At 36.2% G+C, this 14,860-nt stretch overlaps 1 protein-coding gene across 1 annotated transcript in view; it reads right to left on the bottom strand.

Moving 5' to 3' along the window:
* The window catches only part of HCN1 (hyperpolarization activated cyclic nucleotide gated potassium channel 1), a 191,075-nt gene that overhangs the window by 40,485 nt on the left and 135,730 nt on the right, over window positions 1-14,860 (bottom strand). The window contains exon 5 of the mRNA XM_056513653.1: window positions 1,879-2,025. Coding sequence (XP_056369628.1) covers window positions 1,879-2,025 — 147 coding nt within the window. The remainder of the gene's footprint in view (window positions 1-1,878; window positions 2,026-14,860) is intronic.

The following is a 14,860-nucleotide window of genomic DNA, read 5'->3' as shown; positions in this document are numbered from 1 at the left end:
ACAGGGCAAGGGGAAGGAGGGTGGAAGGAATGAAACAAAAAGAGAGGCAGTGAAAGTGGAAAACACAATTAATTAGGGAGCTGCAATTGCAAATTGTTAGCAAAATAGTGTTCTGCAATGGAACAGTATTAGGGTTTACTTTTGGAGAAATGCTTTCTTTAGAAGTGGAAACAGATGAAACTGTGTCTGATCTCAGTGACTGATGTGTCTCTACATGCTTCTGTTCTCTTAACAAAACACAAACTCCACACTGGCCAAGATTCATATCTTGACTGCCACTGTAGCCTAGGGATAATTCCCATACTTTTCTTGTCCCACAAAGCAGATTTTTGAGATTTTTGTAGTACATTCTCCTCTTGACATTTCAAAACTTAGAGAGGGGAGCCACAGTGTAAACAAGGAAGAAGCCAGGGCTCTCTACCTGCATTCCAAAGCACAAACTCAAAATATAGGGAAAGGCCTCAGACTACACCTTTGTGGGGGAATTAAGTAAGTCCAGGATCTGGAACTCAGTCATGGGCTATTAAATTGTTAGAACAATCATGGTTTGGCCTGATTTTGACTTGAAGCATCTCGCATAGACCAACAATTTTGGGCAGCACTCACCATTGCCACTTGGGAGTTTGTAGGAGGGATGCCAATATGGGACTTTCACTACAGAGATGTGGATAAACTGTGACTTGGCAAGGCTTTGTGTCTTTATGACTATTTTAAATATGGAACTTGATTGATTTTGGCAATGGATTGTATGACATGTTTTCCCTTCCCAGCAAAGCACAGCATTCAGTAGTACAGACAATTTACCACAGACCTGCTTTCTCTTTATGCCTCAAAACTTGAACAAAACCTGACCAGCCATCACCTATCTTTCCAAAAGTCCAGATGTCATGCTGCTGGATGTTATGTACACGTTATACATAGCCACATCTATATATACACATATAGACACATAATCAGCACCACTCCTCCAAAACCAGAGGATATTAAAAGGCATTACTTGGTAGCACTGAAAATTACACGGATTTCATCACTGCTCCACCCTTACTCTTCTTGTTTCTTTTCTGTTTTCCCGGTTTATGCTCTCTTCTCTCTGAGTTTTTCAGCTTGGTTCTTGTCTGGGCTTTTTCCTCTCCTTTCACTCAAGGATATCAGCCAACATCCTTGAGCAGGTCAGGCATGAGCACAACCCAACAGAAGACATTTGGTTTATATTCCCATTAAGCAGCTACTTCTGCCACCCAAGATGAACATTGTCCTCATCCCATACTAGCAAAGAAAATTCCAAATGCTTCCACACATCACATAGCACAGCACAGCATAACCCCTGAAACTGAAATACAGACTGCAGTTTCAACAAAAAGAGATTTTTTTTAATGGCTTGTATATATAACATTCCAGCTTCCTCATCTCAAGTAAGACCACCTTTACCAATGATGCTACTTTACAAAATGGAAGAAAGTAATTCTCCCTTTGTGGTGACTTTTGGTGGTTTTATCTGGATAGATGTGTGGCTAGCAAGTAGGGAGAGTAGAAAAAGAATTTAATCCAGGATCATTTTAGTCCAGCCACTCTGTTTTAAAAAATGGCAGGAAAACAGGATTTTCAGACAACAGTAAGTGTGTGGTTTTACTCTTTGACAGGATTTTACCCCCTGATATCCTTATGCAGCAGTGATTGACAGACTGGTCCTGAATAGACAGTAGATCTGCTTATTTCTTTGTGCCAACCTAGTATAAATTTAATTATCCTGGTCATTCATTGACTATGGTAAAGAACATGAAATGTTATAGAATGGAAAGAGCATTTAAGCACAAGAACAGCAAAGACAATATTTTTTTTTTCACAGCTTGAAGAGCTATTCAAATACTTTAATCTTACCTCCCTGAGAGGATCATTGAGCTCATTCAAAATATTTTCTTCATCAAAGATCTTGCCTTGGTAGCGATGCTCATAGTAATCATGGATCTTCTGACGCATTTCAGCAGGCAACTTGTGGAATGACATGTACTGTTCCACTTGTTTGTACTGTCAGGATAAAAAAAATAAGGAAAAAAGCCTCAAATTTTTGCTGTCTAAAAGCACCTACAAAATACAAATTCATTCTTGTGTCCACTTAAGTTTTACATATTTTATAAAGATAGCATTTTTTCACATGTCAGAAAACCTCACACAAATATTAATTAATGTAATATTACTCACATGACAGCACCTCTATAAATTACAGAAACTACCTTTAGCAGAAATGCTAATATCCACATTAATATATAAGGTTTAGAAGCCAAACCCTCATACTTCTCATACATTTCTAAATTCCCAGCTGTACAGGAGCTGCAAAACTACACCAACACAATTTTTAGCTCATACAGTAGACAGGAAAGCTGTACACAGTTCTTAGTCTGTAGCACTGCATTTGGGGAGAGCTGAAGGTGTGAAATTTTAGAAACTGGCTATGTTCTATTACTAAGCAACATATTAATGTTGAGTATGCTTATGGAGTTAAAACCTGTGGAGATAATGAAGTAGAAAACACTCCTCAAGAGAGATGAAGGGAAGAGAAAGATAAACTAGAAAAATAGGTGTGGGATCAGAAAATATAAAATGAGGGAAGAAAAAGATACCAGGATCCAGAAGACTAAGAAGAGCTCACTTCATTTACCCTGTACATTTTGTTTTTTTGTTTTTACTAGTCCTCTGTCCTATATATTCTTGGAGTTTGTTGTTTGTTTTGCTGGGGTTTTTTTTGTTTGGTTTTTTTTTGTTTGGTTGTTTTTTTGTTTTTTTTTTTTTTTTTGATGTTGTTTCCCTTTTACAGAACCGTTTTTTCGTATAGTATAATTTTCAGAAAATAAATAAAGTCCCAAATCAACATAGTCATAGTTGTACTGTACTAAACTACATGATAATCTGAGACCCAAAATGGACAAGTTGTCTAAAGTGCAAAAGGACAAATCCACCAGAATAAGATTTTTGCCCCTCACAGCCCCATCCTTGTCTCAGCTGAAAAGGATAAGCACTAAGGCAGAGAAAGGTAAATCCAACCTCAGGCTAAAAGGTGAGTTAAAACTTGGCAGAAAGTTGATTCACGTAGGTAAACAGTCTTAATTTATTTTTTGTTAGTTATTTCATGCTTAATTAAGAAATTTAAACTGCTTTCAATGGAAAAGCCAATGAAGTCCTAATTAGGATTGGCACCTCTGTAGAACAATTAATCAAATGTACAATGTACATGCCCTCTTTGTGAACTGCAGCACATATCCTTTAACTTTTATAGCTGAAGACTGTTCTGTCTTCTGGAATTGAAATCAGCTTTAGCTTTGCAAAGTGGCAAAAGATTAGATGAGGCCATGTGTATAACACACATTCCAAAAACACGAGGAAAGTAATTTTGCGTGGGACTATTTAACAATCTATTATGACTATATTAGAGTGATTCAGCTCCTGCACAGTCATTTTGCCCCTCTGCAGTAACAATTCTTCACCCACATCCTTTAGGTCTGTGATTTAAATTTGCATGTTTGCCATTGGCTTCTTTTCTGATATGAAGAAATTTTTCCATACCTTGTGGGTTAGAGCCAGACATCACCATGGCCCCTAGGACAGAGGCTGCTCCCTCTACACAATCTTATTCACACACAAATGTGCTTAAGTAACACTAATAATGAATAATCCTTGCTAATAAAAGAAATGCATTCATTCTGATGCATATTGCAAGCAAGCTGCAAAGGACTTTTATACCAGAATGACCTTGAAATAGAGAAAATTCAAGCTACAAGGAAATTGCTTGGGCAGCAATTTCCACTGCTGCCTTTCATTAGTGCTGGTACTTGAATGGGGGCTTTCTCCTGCACCAGCAAGCTCTTTTCTTTAACAAGATTTATGCTTACACATGAGAATTTTAGGGAAAAAGAAAAAAATAAAACTAGCAGGGATGTACTGCTTGTCACTGGTGTGTCTCAAAGTATTTTCAAATTAGTAATACATGGAATAATAGGCACAGCTGAATATTAGCATCCTTTTCTTTAAAAATCTATGAAGAAATTAAAAGTAGTCCACAATTCCCAGAAGTTTTTAACCATCCAATATAAAATCAAGGTTTTACATATCTAAATATCTGAATCTGTGAGTGGGTAGTATACTATCACTAGCTCTTTAATCAATATTTTCCTAATATTTCTCAGTGTGTGATTTTGGCTCATTTTCTGCATCATTCACTGTTCTGCTACTCCCTTCTTGATGCTCTGTTCACATTACCTCAAAACAATTTTAAGTTGCCCTCTTGTTCAGTAACTGATATCTTTCATTAACTCAGCACAAGAAATAATTACTTTCTCAATTCCTCAGAATAATGTGGGCATTCTACATTAGTTGCCACTGTGGTGTGCCACATGCCAATTGCAAAAAACCCGTGCTGAAATGAAGATACAAAGAATGCAAGATTAATATGGTCTTGTTAATTTTATGTAATAAACCAGGAATTTGTCTAAATTAATTTTGAAGAGTATTTTCTTTGTGGATACTACAGATGCCAATAATGGTTAGAAATAAAGGTATTTTTCACTTTATGTAATTATACCAGATTTTGTTCCTGCGACTTCTTTATGCACTACAAAAATGCAAATAGCTCAAGAGAACTGAAATATTTTCTGGAAAAGATAAAAGGTAAAAAAGATTTAAAATTTTTTATTAGTGTTTCCAGTCTCTTAAAATATATGATAATTCAGTAGCTTCTTGATTTTTCTAAATATAATTGTAGATCTCAAGTGGATAAAATTGTCATTTAATTTAAATTTTGGTAATAAATGATCTTTAATCATATTAAAAATGGCTGTAACCAATCCTGAGCTACACGTATTTGAACCTGCACTTTAATATGCAAAAAAAAAATTGCTTTCTAATAACTCTTCTCGTTACATTGCATTCTCTATCTTTTCCACTTCAGACTTAAAATTTTGTTTTCCTTGATGTTTGTTTTGGGGTGGGATTTTTGCTATTTTATTTTGTTTTCTTCCTTGTTTGTTTTGGTTTATTCAGAAGGTAGATGTCTTATTCCCATATTCATAAAAACACCTCTGGTAATTATTACATTTATGCAAAAAAACTTTCATAATAAAGTCCCCTCAAGTTTCAGTAAGTCCTCTCAAGATTGACTTTCTTTTTTTTTTTTCTTTTATTTCTGGATTTTTGTATCTCATATGAGAAGCATCAGGCTACATTCAAACACAAAAGACTCTGCTAGCCCCCCGCTTTGCAATTTCTAATTGTCTTTTCATCCTTGCTCCTGCAGGTAGCACTTGATTTTCCAGGAAGGACTGTTTTAGTGAGGGACTCCACATGTGCACATCTAAAGGGATGTGCCATAACTGTTACAAGTATTTATCCTGGTATTTTCAATACCATTGAATGGAGTAAATAATGTGTTGTGACCACTCAACAACTATGTTTTTTTAAATTAATATTGAATTGTTTGTCCTAAAATGAATATGTATATCAATGTGATTTATATATTGCATTGCCATAATTTATATCTGTTTTATATTCATCAGGGAAATGGAAATGCCCACATATGCTACAAAATTATTGAAATAGGTAACAGTGAAGTGGATTTCAAAGTTTCCAAGTAACATTCCACATATTTTAATGCAAAACACCACCCAGTAATAATTGAATCTTGTTGTTTCAGACATAATCTTATTCACGGGCTCCTTGTATGTAGCAAAATTCTGCTAATGGGCTCCTCCAGCAAAAGGTGAAGAGTATGATATCAGTTATATGGGGTCCATAATGGAATTAGTTAGGAAATACATTTACCCTTAAAAAAAATAGGTATGGATAAAGGCAAAGGAGAGGAAGGACAATTTGCAACTGAAGCAGAGAAAATATTTTAAAATTAATATAAAGTTAAGTCACAATAGAGAAAAAATCCCAATGAAACCAGTAAAACAGAAACCTGAATGTTGTTCTTTCACAACGTATTTTAGTATATATGTTGAGGCCACCAGATCCTTTCTTGATAAAATTTTATAACTAACTAGTTGACGTTTTTAGCTGAAAAATTTCCTGGACTCCTAATAATCTTTACAGCTCAGCATTCTGTCTGTCATACAATAAGTGATATAAATATTTGAAAGGCATGAATAGTATCAGTTAAAAAACATGAAACAAATTACCTTCATGTACCTGGAACTGGTGCCACCTCAACTACCTGAATACTTTTCAAGCACAAGTGCCAGTCAGATTTTTCCAAAATATCAACTCAACAACTTCCATAACTGGCTAGTTTTTCAAAGAACCTAGGTCTCTGCACCATCAGTTGAAAGTCCAGCTTGAACAATAGGCCTTTTGCACTTCATACAATAATTTTGTCCTCAGCAATAGAGCCTCACTTCTAAGAAAGTTTCCTAAAAAAACTAAGCAACTATAAACAGCATTTTATTGAAATATATAGCCAGTCAAAGCCATATCCTTACAAATAAAAAGTTCAATGAAATGTGGGGGAAAAAAAAATTCTATATAATGATTGCAAATGTAAAAGAAAGTAAAGATCATTTGTGAAATCCTTCTACTGAATCAAGGAAGTTCTGTCCCACAATTTAGATGCAACAGATCTCTCAGTACTCTTCAAATGGATTGAAAATACTCGTGTTCCATGTACGAAAGAAGAATCTACGCAGCATTAAAATATGCAGAAGATTTAACTCACTGAGAAGAAGTAGAAAGACAAGAAGGGGAATTTGATAAGAAAAAGCCTTTCTAAATAACAAACTTACTGTTTCAAGTTCAGCAGTAGTAAATATAGTTCTGAACCTTATTTTAAATTTTGGTCTAAATATATTCAGATGCAGTTTAAAACAACTAATGTTAGTAAAAAATTATCTGTCAGTTTCAAAAGATTTTGTCTCTTACTATATCTTTCTGGAGTGTTTATAGTGAATTGTGTCTCTTCCCAGCCTCATGCAGGTAGTCAATTCTGCTTTTTGTTCAGACCACAGCAATTTTATTCAGAGCTGTTCTGGCCCTCTTCTCTTTCATCTGCTCATTTTTATCCAACTGCAATTACTAGAGTAGTACATAGTATTTTAGAGGAAGTATCACCTGTTTGTAGTTCATACTGATTTCTTTCCCACCTATTGGAAAACCAAGGCACATTGAAAATGTTGTTTGCAGCTATTTTATGAGCAGCTTCAGCACTCAGATTTCTCATTTTCTCCTTGCCACTTACACTTGCTGTGCTTTTCAGCTCCCAATCTGTAAGAGCAGCTTGTACTAGTACCTGAGTCCTTGGATTTTGAGTTTCTGAATTTCATCTTACTATTACTTCATTTACTATTACTTCAATTACTTCATCTCTTCGTTCTATTTTGATCTTTCTGTAATATTAGCATCTAAAGCTTTTTGCCATCCTAACCAACCTTTATACCTACCAAATCATTGTTCAGCACAAGCCTAATGGCAACATCATGCCTTTAGGTATTTTTCTACCACACAATCACAAATCAATTAGGTTGGAAAAGATCTCTGGGATCATCAAGTCCAACCTATGACTGAACACCACAGTGTCAACCAGACCATGGCACTGAGTGCCACATCCTTAAACACCACCAGGGACAGTGACTCCACCAACTTATTGGGCACCAGCCCATTCCAATGTTTAATCACCTCTTCTATGGAGAAATTTCTCCCAACGTCCAACCTGAAACTCCTGTGGCAAAGGTTGAGACTACATCCTCTCACTCCACCTTGGTATCTCAGAAACTTGCAATTGAGCCAAAATAACCAAACTGGGGTGTAGACTGGCAGTAGCACACGAGATAGCAAAGAGAATTTCTGTCCTTCACCAGATTTGCTTGTGGGAGAAGAATGAGGTCTACATAACCTAAAGCAAATCAGTTTTGTGTAGGTGGCATGTTATGATCTACATGGCAAACATCTACAGAGAAGAGATCCCAGAAACCTCCTGTGCATCCTAACACATAAATTATTTTCATTTTTTTAAATTTTCATCAACTACTATGTTCAAAAAACCAAGTGAATCTAAAGGCAACAAATTTGACTATCACCAAAAGTGGACTTTGAACAGAATATTTCAGAATTATAAAACTAAGACTATTCTCTTTCTCTGCTAAACAGCCTTTAAAACTGTGACTGACCACAAAAACTGAATACCTTGTTTAGCTTTCTCTAATTCCCTATTTTAAACCAGTTATCCTTACTGTCTCTAATATCCCAAGGGGTTATTAACCCCATTCAAAAACTCATTTATTTAAATTAATTTTTCTATAGCTATTCATGTAAATGGTCCAACAGATCCAGCTGAACTTTCAGGTTCCATTATTATTCTACAATTTTAGCCTTAAAGGAAGAAAGTGAATGTTACAGGGAGGCACTGCTGAATCTTTAGTTACAAAATGCCAGGTGAGGATTTTTATAGACTCGCAGAATGGTTTAGGTTGGAAGGGATCTTAAAGATTGTCTAGTTCCAACCCCTTCTGCCATGTATTTGAGATTTCTAATAGAAAAAAGGCAAGTGAGTGCTCTGTATTGAAGGGCAATAAATGAGGCTGGCCCTGGGTTGAAGTATGGGAAAGGTAATTGGTATGCCAACACATCAGTGAATAAAACTGACAAAATGCACAAAACTACAGAATGGTCTGATGTATAAAGGACTGCATTCTAATTAAAAAAAAAAAAATTAGAAAATTTCTGCCTTTAGAAGCTTTTAGTACTGATTGAACCCAGGATTCAGGTGACTGACAGTTACCAAACATTTTAAGAAACAACTGATCTTAACAGATTTTTCAAACAAACATTGAATAAAATGGACAGCCCAAATACTTTCACAGTATTCTAAGATCTTTTTAGTGGTATATTGTTTCTATAAACACAGTTTAAAATATTAAAAAACAATTTTCCAGTGTTTTTAATGCCTATGACAGCTTACTGATTTACACCTCAGAAACTATTCATATCAAAGTCCTTTTTCTCTGTGCTATTGTGCTATAAAGCCTTGAAACAAACTGAAGGAACTGAGGAGATTTGACTTGTCTCTTGTCCTTCACTTTGCTGAGCTCAAGGTTTTATTTTCTGATTACAGATTTTTATTTATTTTCCAGTGAAGGAAAGGGAGAAAATCTTTCTGAAGTAGTTCAGAAGGACTGGGAGGAGGATGGGGAAAAGGCTCAGGGAATTGTTTCAAAGCACATAAACACTCAGTTTAACAATTTGCATATTCATGGAGTTTTAGGCCTCTTATTCTCTGCAGGAGGTGGGTTTGTTCAAGGAGGACAGCCGAATTTTGAGGAAAAGAGGGAAGGTTCAACAGGGATCCCATGATACAGAACAGGAGGGGTGGCATTTGCAACAACTGTATAGCCAAACAGAGTGCAACACTGGAGCTACCCAAAACAAAAAGCAAAATTTTATAAGGTAAAATAACATTATGTTGAGGTATGTGTTTGTTTGTTTGTTTGTTTATTTGTTTTAATGAAGAAATCGTTTTCTTGGAGTGTATCAAAGTTAATGGTTTTCATGGAAATTTTTTTCTCTGTGGAAAGTGTGCTTGTTATTACAAATATCTGCCCCCCTCTCCAGCAGCACTAATGCTCAGCTCCAGAGATAGCACAAACTGTATGGACAGGGACAGAACTGAACAATGATCACATCTGCAAACTGCAGAAGGGGAGAAGCTTTGTCATATTAAAGGCATGAGAGGTTTTCTGCTTCTTTCTCAAAATTATTCAAATGCATGGTAGACTTGGAAAGCTAACAATCAGGGAATTGCACAAACCAATAAATATTCAGAAAACTTCAATTTCTAGTTAAACATTGAATATAAAAAATTTCTAGTTTACAGTTGACAGGAATGTCTACTACACTTACATTTGGCATTCAGCTGAGTGTTGTCTTTTCACTCAAATTACATTGAGGAAGAAATTAAAAAAAAATCCAAACTGAAGTTTCATCTGACTGAAAATTCACAGGCAATTAATTTTTAAGCATCATATCTATATTTCATTTCTTGAAATTTCTTTCTGCACAGAAGGATAACTGCAAGTGCAATGAATGACTACTGAAAAATTATAAAGGAGAATAGTTTTTCTCCATATGAAGAAGAAATAATATCACTTTTAAAAAACAATCTTTCAGCAAAATATGCTTTCTAAGACAAAAGAAGTAAGATTTGCAAAATACTGTACGAAGACACCAGAAAGAAATAATTTCCATTTAAACATATTATTTTGAAATTAAACATTGTGTATTTTCAGAGAACTACTTTGCTAAAACACTTTATAAGCTGTTTCAATTAAACTCCATTCTATTATGCAATGCTGTTAAAATGGTATATATAAATTACATTATTCCCCCCCAAAAGAATATGTCATTTCATATGGCACATATCTCCCTTTTCATGGTATCTTTCTCTCTCTCTCTCACGTATAAAATAGTGAATTAATTTGCTTTTTCACTCAATCATTTGAAAAATTTAAGGTATTAAAGATTGTATATAATCTTTTAAAACTATCTCAACCCAGTATTCAATAGTGCCAACTCCCTAGCTGAGTGCACAGTTGGGTGTCTGAATATCACATGATATTGCTTCAGTTTGTTAAATGAATAATCTGATCTGTATAAGTAAAAAAAAAATGTCTAGAAGAAAAAAACCAAAACTCTTAGGCTTCTCCCAGGGAGAATTTTAATAATATTAGACAATCATAGACATCAGGCTACACTTTTCTCTGTTTGCAGGAACTTCCAATCAAACATCATAAGTGGGTTCTGTGTTAAAATAATAATAAAAGACATTAAGTTGCAGATTAATGGGAAAGGAATGAGAATTGTATAACTTGTATTTATTAATGGCTATTTAACAGATTTTCAATTTTTCTTGACACATTCTGAGAACCTGGTATTTTTCACTTCTTTAACTCCTTAACATGTCACAAGCTACAAGCATTACTCCTGACACACAGTGGTGTAAATGAGGTAAAACCAGTATTCCTGCTAAAAAAGATTGGCAACCCACATTTCCAGCCCTGCCACTGATTGTGGGAATCTGGGGAGAGCCTGTAGCTACTGCAGGATATTGTTAGATGCTTCCTTGTCTGTCTGATACTGCAAACCATGCTATTTAATGAGCCTGTCATCTGGATGATATAAGGTCTCCAGAGTTATTATCTGTTCTCTGCAGTCACTGCCAGCCTCACAGTCCAAACCAGCTGCTGGTGCCTTGACTTGCAGTCAAGGAAGCACACAGCACAGACTGGGTCTGCTGCTCTCTGCTAGCTGTGCTGATGATCTGTGCTGGAGCTCAGACACCAGCAGCCAGAATAAAGGGGAGAACATAATCACTGGTCATCTCTCTTCTACCATAAGGGATTCCTGCCTCACTAATGAGGTAATCCTACCTTAATGAGGATTCCTTATTAATGCCAGGACCTCACGTTATGTAAACACAAGGACCTACTGCCCTTGGGTTAGAATCTGAAGGGTTTTTAGATTACTAGGGGACAGAAAGGAGACAAGGGCCAAGAACACCTTCCCAAGCTAGAAAGAATTCGGGATAAATGTCCCTTGAAGTGTTTAAGCTCAATGTCTGCTCAATTTCACGGCCATTTAAAAGCATGATCTTCAGGAAGAGCTAATAGGCATTTCCTCTTTGGGGTGTTTATTCTCTTACACAGAACAGCTTTTTCATCTGTGCAGAAGTGGAGTTGTTAATTCTGTCCTAATATTAAAAATAATCTCTTTAGGCTACTGCTGCATATGTGCTAGAGGGCTTCAGCCAGTTTTCAGGCACTTGGCCATAGGGTCTCTTGCTCTCTAATGGAAATTCAACCAGGAATCAGGAAACACTGCTGTGTCCCTTGCAAGGGTTACTCTAAGTCTGGTGTTTGTATAGTCCATACTTTTACATTCCTTTTCGTCCCTTCTTTGACTGGTATTGCTAAGAAAAGAAAGGACGGTTTTGCATGTTGAAATATCTCCATGCTTCAAATGAGGACAAGACTCCAATTCCTGTCCTTCTCTTGCATATTTCCCCAGCCACACTGGAAAAACAAGATATTTCCATTTCAGAGACACCTCTTGTTTATGTGTGGTCCTCTGGCACACAATGGCTATTTCATGAGCCAGCTGAATTTTCTACCTGACCACTTAAGGGCACTCTCTAAACAAATACTCAGTCAGACCTGAAGTTAGTACTAACTTTACCTCACAGGATTATTAACTGTGATGATAACTCCAAAATGAGTAAGCCCAGATGGATCTTAAATGACCAGAGATCTGGTTGCATTCAGAAAAGACACCAAGCAGTGCACATGCCAGTCAAAGATTTGATAATCTTTTTTTGGTACTGGCAAAGTAATAAGCTCAGCTGTCCATCCCACAGTCACTGAAAGCTGAATTTATTCGGGCTCAAGAAATATTTCCACAATCTGCTTTCCTTACTGCTACCTTTTTAATTATACAGATATTTGCATATAAAGAAAAAACAGTTTATAATCAAACACAGGTCAAAATAAAATTTAAGTATACCTACTGAATGGTATGTTAACAGTAAGTTAATTTTTATAGTTCTTTATCATGAGATGGAACTGAAGTGATTTGTTTAGCCTAAAAGCTATCATCTGTTTACCATCTATTTTTCCCTAATTACCCCCCAAAGAGTACTGTTGCTTACAAGAATGCTTTAAACTGTCATTTTACTTACAAGCAGTAATTAAACATTTCCTTTCAATTGCCACAAAATACACAATCTCTTATTATTGTTCCTTTCAATTAGTGTAATTGAGAAATTAATTAAGTTATAGGGAGATTTCTGAATAGGATTTGTTTTCTTAGACAGTTCTTTATCTTGCACAAATTTCCTTTATAGTGCTTTAAAAAGGGGAGTGAAGCAGCATGAAAACCAGTATCAATTCCTCTTCACAGAGGCAACGACAGGACTCTGATTTAATGAAACAACAATCAGGGCCCCAAGGCATAAGAAGAAAAACATCTCTCCTCCACGCCACTCTTGGTGAAACTGTATCAAGTCTAAGGCAAGATGATTTTCTTTCTTAATGAGATGACAACTTATTTAACTGTAAAGATGACAACTTATTTAAAAATATCAGATATGCTGAAATGGCCTCCTTAGAGTTGCCAGTTTTGAACTGAAATTTAATACCTATCCTGCCATGTTGTACAATTTTCCTTATCTTTTAAACAACTTGAATTTCTTTCTTTTTGTTTTTTTTCTTTGCCTTTTTTCAATTTACTGTGCCAGAACAAAAGAATATACATTAAAATAAGGGCCTAGAGGGGAGGATCAGGAAGCAAGAGGACTTATTCCCCAGATGAGCATCTAGGGAAGCAAAAGGGATCAGCTCACCTCTGCTGGCTCACTTCAGTTCAGTTCTGGGCACGAGCAGCAGCTTGTGCAGCTCCAGGATCCATGACAGGAGCATCTGGACTGGGCACTGAATGCTTGGGCACTTGTCAGTCACCTATTTCCATTCCAGTGTAAGTTTTTGGAGATGGAATTGGAGTTCAACTCCATTCCAATGGAGTTTTTTTTTAGTTTATGCTTATCAGAAGCACTGCTTTCCTCTGGCATGGGCTTCACCTCAACCCATTGATCCTGCCACACAGAAACATTGCATGATGCTAAATTCTGTGTGCCCCACAGCGCCTTCAGCTAAACTGCCAGGCTTAGTTGTGAGCATCCACACCCACAGGAAATCCAGTTATTTCAAGAAGCAAACTGAAGTAGCAATTTAGAAAAGTAATACAGAAAAATGTGTAATTAGGTTGAAATTATGTAACTGCATCTATTGTTTAATAGTTGCAATGAAAAGAAGAAGAAAGAAAGTTTTATTAACAGTGTAATTGTTACATCTGCTTGGTGTTGTGCCAACAGCTATGCTACTAGCAGCACCAGCACACACAAGACAGGAACACTGGCACAATACAGCTGCTGCTCCTGGTAATTTTATCTCTGATAAAACTTAATTATGGCTTCCCAGTTCCTTTGTAATAATTAGTGAAAAATGCCAATTCATCAGAAAGAATTTGCTTTTTTAATGCCCCCATTTTCACATTTTTCTTCTATGTCAAGATACTTGCACGGCAGTAAGTTTATCATGGGAAGGTCTGTTCAAAGCTAAAGGGAGAAACAAAGAGATTCTTCAGTAAGCAAAGTTGCTCAGTTAATGATGTATTGCTTCTCCTGACCTCTGATCAGAGACCCAACACTGAGGCCTTCCCTCATTTCCCATCAGTCTTAATGATGAGGAAATGGGTCCTCTAGGCTGGGCAGGGCATCTCCCAGTGTCTTTTCTACTTGTCTATTACATGTGTATCAAAATAAGGACAGAAAATTGTCTTGTTCCCCGTAAGGATAAAAATAGTGATGTAGATGATCACATTTCACCTGGCTTTTCCAAGAATGCATAATCACTTACACAGAACTAAGGTGGTGGGAAACACAAAGAGTCATCTCATGCAGATGCTTCTTGTGGGGAAGAAAAGCCTACACAGAGACATTGGCTGCAATTCATCCACTCCCTGCAGGCATTTCACATGTAAACACCTGAGTCAATGTCATACAAATGCAGTCTAAGATTTTTTGAGGCACAGAGGAATTAAAGAAGACCAGACAACCTCTGCTCCAAACTATTGTTTAATATCTGCAGTGTGAAACCTTGTGTATTTTATTTGAGCATACAGCTAGGTGCTGTAGCATGACACAGAGTCCTTCCACTTATAAATGAGACTTGAAGACTATAATTTATTTTTTAGATAATCTAAGACTCTTTGTCAAAATGTTCAGGTCTCCAACTTCATCTAAAAACTGAGTTTAACACACAGTGTCACACAATAT

The sequence above is a fragment of the Oenanthe melanoleuca genome, chromosome Z (assembly GCF_029582105.1).
Source record: "Oenanthe melanoleuca isolate GR-GAL-2019-014 chromosome Z, OMel1.0, whole genome shotgun sequence".
NCBI lineage: Eukaryota > Metazoa > Chordata > Aves > Passeriformes > Muscicapidae > Oenanthe > Oenanthe melanoleuca.
This window is presented reverse-complemented; position numbering and strand designations above follow the sequence as displayed.